This window comes from Onychomys torridus, chromosome 4, assembly GCF_903995425.1.
Source record: "Onychomys torridus chromosome 4, mOncTor1.1, whole genome shotgun sequence".
In the NCBI taxonomy this organism is placed as follows: Eukaryota; Metazoa; Chordata; class Mammalia; order Rodentia; family Cricetidae; genus Onychomys; species Onychomys torridus.
The window spans coordinates 124,189,750-124,194,344 of NC_050446.1; the positions used below are offsets into that span (position 1 = coordinate 124,189,750).

The 4,595-nt window shown below is 51.9% G+C and overlaps 1 protein-coding gene across 1 annotated transcript in view; it reads left to right on the forward strand.

Moving 5' to 3' along the window:
* Positions 1 to 3,907, forward strand: part of LOC118581928 (basic proline-rich protein-like) — a gene marked incomplete at its 5' end in the record, with an annotated part of 5,877 nt that extends 1,970 nt beyond the window's left edge. The window contains 2 exons of the mRNA XM_036184323.1: positions 1,903 to 2,066; positions 3,802 to 3,907. Coding sequence (XP_036040216.1) covers positions 1,903 to 2,066; positions 3,802 to 3,907 — 270 coding nt within the window. The remainder of the gene's footprint in view (positions 1 to 1,902; positions 2,067 to 3,801) is intronic.
* Positions 3,908 to 4,595: the final 688 nt, after the last annotated feature.

Here is a 4,595-nt window from a genome sequence, read left to right on the forward strand (position 1 = left end):
GGAGCCCAGAAACTCCCAGCGTGCTACAATTTAATCCTGTGCTTGCGGCGGTGCGGTCACAGGCATAACCTTTAGAGTGGGACAGAACTGGAAATGTGTGAGGGGCCTGGCCCCTCCCTTCCCACTGTCATGCCGTGAGGTCAATGGCTTTCTCTGCCACTACTTCTGCCAGGATGTATCATCGCAGTTCTAAAAACAACAGAGGCCTTCAACCAAGGACTGAAAATCTCCAGAACTGAGGCCTACATAACTCTTTTTTTCCCTTAGAAGTTGATTGTTCCTAGGGGTTTGCTGCAATGTTTCAGGAAGCTTCCAGATAGGCTTAGAAAGTGTGGATGTATGAATACAATTCCACAACAAGATCCACAGGAGGGCATAGGTAATGCAGAGCTAAGGGGAGGGAATCTTGTCTCAGGAGCCTCATGAGTAAGTGGCATGGTCCGAGAAGTGTCTGTGTGTGAACAGGTGCTGGAGGGGATGACCTTCCCTGTGGCCTATTGAAGCTGGAAAGATGCAATGCAAGGGGAAGACATAGATAACACAGAGAGACACTCCTAAAGTGTGACACCCGAAAGCACTCTTGGTGAGTCTCTGTCACCCTCAATCACCTTGGAGTGTGATGGACTCAGATTCTTCAGATCATACTAGGACTTTGAGCTCTCTGCCCTCAGCAAGCACACAATAGCTGCCCAGTTCACATTTGTTGACTTGGATAGATGAATGGATGTATGAGTGGATGATAGATGGATGGATGGATGGATGCATGCATGCATGCATGCATGCATGGATGCATGGATGCATGGATGGATGGATGCGTGGATGGATGCATGGATGAATGGATGCATGCATGCATGCATGCATGGATGCATTGATGGATGGATGGATGGATGCGTGGATGGATGCATGGATGAATAATGGACAGATGACTGGATAGGTAGATGGATGGATGGGTGGGTGGATAATGGATGGATGGATGGATGGATGGATGGATGGATGGATGGATGGAAGGATGGATGGATAAGTGGATAATGGATGGATGGATGGATGAGTGGATAATGTATGGATGGATAGATGGTTGGGTGATGGATGAGTGGATGGATAGATAATGGATAGATGGATGGGTGGTAAGTAGACAGATGAGCAGATAGATGAAGAAAGACAGAAAAGGTGGGAACTAATCTTGTTCATTAACACACATATAACACAAAAAAGAATCCCAGAATCATAAAAATGCCTGGCATCATGTTTCTTGTGCTTGTAATTCAAACACTGGGGAGGCAGAGAAGGATGGGTCCCTGATGCTTGCTGCTCAGCCACTCCAACCTAACTGAGCCAGCTCCAGGCCAATGATAGACCCTGTCTCAAAACAAGGTCAGACCTGTACAGATGGTTCAGTAAGTAAAGTGCATGACACAAAAGCATGAGGACCCAAGTTCAGATCCCCAGAAGACATGTGAGAGCCAGGACTGGTGGCCTGGCATCATAGTCCCAGAACTGAGGGGGCCAAGACAAGCAGATCTCTGGAACTGAGAAAGAACTGTTGGTTCCTGGCTTCTACATACACAGGCATGCGTGTGCATTCACACACACACACACACACACACACACACACACACAGCAGGAACGATGAACAAACAGCAAAATTCTATAAAGGCCGTTTGCAGAGCAGGGAGGGAGCGGGGCTGAGGGAGAGGAAGACAGAGGGCCATGAGACACAAAGAACCAGGGGGGCGCGGGAGGTCTGGGGGATGGGCAGTGAGGCACAAAGGCATCCGTGCGCGTTTGAGGAGCAATGGGTGGCATCCAGGTAGTGGGAGAAGCCAGGAAAAACTCTGGGGAGACCAAGAAGCCCCCAGGACATGGAGGTGTGGGGACTCAAGCTGCTGCCTCTTCTTCTCACAGCAACCCTGGGGTTCTGGAGACTTCTCCATTGCTGATAAGCTGATGGAGGCTCTTCTGGGCTCTGCACTGCCAGCTCCCACGCTTCCACCTCAGCTCTCGATGAAGATACCCTCTTCACATGTCCTTACTTTGAAGGGACAGCTGTGTGATGATGCTGGGCTCAGGCACAGTCACAGAGGCCCTCAGCCATACAGTCTAAGTTCTGGGGTTTTGTTTTGTTTTTAACAAATACAGTAGGTCCTGGTGGGTTTAAGAGATTATTTCTAAAGGGAGCATGAAGCAACAAAGAGAATGTACTATCAGAGAAGAGCAGGGAGTACAGATCCTTCTCTCTCTCTCTCTCTCTCTCTCTCTCTCTCTCTCTCTCTCTCTCTCTCTCGTGTGTGTGTGTGTGTGTGTGTGTGTGTGTGTGAGAGAGAGAGAGAGAGAGAGAGAGAGAGAGAGAGAGAGAGAGAGAGAGAGAGAGAGAGACTCTTACATACAGAGTTAGGGCTCGACCAGGAGAAAGGTGCCCCCACACACCCTGCTCCCAGGGAAGTGTTTGCTGTGCCCGTGGGGCCCTAAGAGGGGGTGGGAGAGGAAGAAGCAGACCATCTCCTCTGCTGAGGTATGGGGCTGAGGGATTAGGGCACTGCAAAGGGACTCCTCTTGTGCGGCTGTCCCTGGGATTCTGGTATGGTCTAGGGAAGCCTTGGAATTAGAGAGGCAGCAGAAGCAGTAGGCAGGAGCCCAGATAGGACCCTGGGAGAAGACAGAGCCCCCAGTATCCAGGAGCCAATCTCTACAGGCTCATGAGACAGGGAGTTAGAAGAGAAATGGGCTGTCAGGTCAGTTTGTCAAGGAGTGTGCATGAGTGGCCCTGTCCAAATGCTCCATGGCTTAGGGCAGGCATTCAGAGTCAGAGGGGGAGGAAGTGACCAGTGACGGATATCCCTCCTTTGTGGATGAGTAAGAGCAAGAGCTGAAGAGACTGAGCATGTTCCCCTGGAGAGAGGACCCAAAGGGAGGCAGAGGATAGTGTGGGAGTGGGATGAGGATGCTCTGAGGACCCCCGAGGAACTAGTGAAAGTGACAGCAAGACTGTGGGAAAGCAGAGGGAAAGGGGAGGTTGCCCTCCTCCGTGAGTCTGGGAGGCTGTACTGACAGTCACCCAGAGCCAGGTGTGGCACTGGACTCATGGCGTCTGAGGTTATCGTGGGCATCTGAGGATCTTGAGGAGAGGCCACTGGTCCCTTGGGAGTGGATGCCAAAGAGGACTCAGAGAGGAAGAGACAGAGGGAGATGCATTCCCCTGCTGGGAGCATCCCTGTGAGGGAGCTGGGAGGAGGGCAGAGGGTCTGGAGAGGTATCCAGGATAGACAGCCCCTGGGCATGTAGACAAGCACAAATCAAGGAGCACATGGTGCCGTGCACCAGTGACAGAGTCCAGCCACTCTGGATATAGCAATAGCTGGTCTGTTTGCTCCCGGAGTCTGAGCTCCCGCAGAACATGGCCCAGGGCTTTGGGACCTGTGTCTTCAGCATTGTTCCAGTGGGTGATCACTTGTTGGATGAGTAGATGCGTAAATGATGGATGATGGGTGGGTGGTGGGTGGATGGATGAATGGTCCATATATCAAAACACTCACGGTTGGGCTCTGGCAAGGATTGATTGGAGTAGGGAGGGAGCCGCTGAGAGCCCCCTTGGAAGAGGATTTGACAAGAAGGGGGACAGATGGGTGGTGGGTGGTGGAGTAAATGGAGTCAGAGATGACTCGGGCTCGAAGCTGTGAAGTCCCAGGTGGTGGTGATGCTCCTCACTAATGAGAACTGGGTGGGAAACAAGAAATGGGTCCAGGGCGATAGGAAGGATATGCAGCTTGGAGTGTTGGCACCAGACCCCCACCCGCCATCCCATAGGTGGCAGGAGGGGGAGGAAGCATCAGGGTCTGGGGTACAGGGACAGCAGCATGCCCATTCACAGAACTTTGTGGACTCATCCAGGAGGCCAGTGAATGTGGAATAGGGAAAGAGCCAAGACAGGCATCCAAAGCCTGAGATGTGCGGCTGTGTAACGTAGTTAGGAAAAAAGAGAGAGGCTGGACAGACAGAGCCTGTAAGGTGGCCACAAGCATGGTACTTCAGAGGGTCACCCAGGCAGATAGATGAGGAGTCCCTGAGGGCAGGGGTAGAGCCCATTCATGACCAATGTGTGTGAATGTGTGTTCACACACACAGCAATAACTGGAAAGGTGGAAAACCTCATAAGCAGGCGAAAGAGAGAAGCTGAGGGGTGGTGGCTGTGAGTGCACATACCCTCCCACACACAGGGAGAGGGGACGACCCAGACTCAGAGAGCAACTGAGTCACACTTCTTAGGAGAGTAGAAGAGAACAGGGCTGAGTAAGGGCGCAGAGAAGTTCAGTGATGTGTGAATGAAAAAGCAAAGCCTTAATGAGAGAAGGAGTCCTCAGAGAGAGCACGCAGGAAGGTAGAGATGCAAACATGCCACACACACACACACACACACACACACACACACACACACACGCACGCACACGCACACAGGCTAGGGACAGGTTCAAAGGTGATGGGGAAAGATGAGGAACACACTGAGGAGAAGAAGGAAAGAGGAGCGCCCAGAGTCAGGTGAGCGCATGGGCTTGGGGGCTTCCAGAAGCTAAGAAATGGAACCAGGGGAGACGACATGGCCC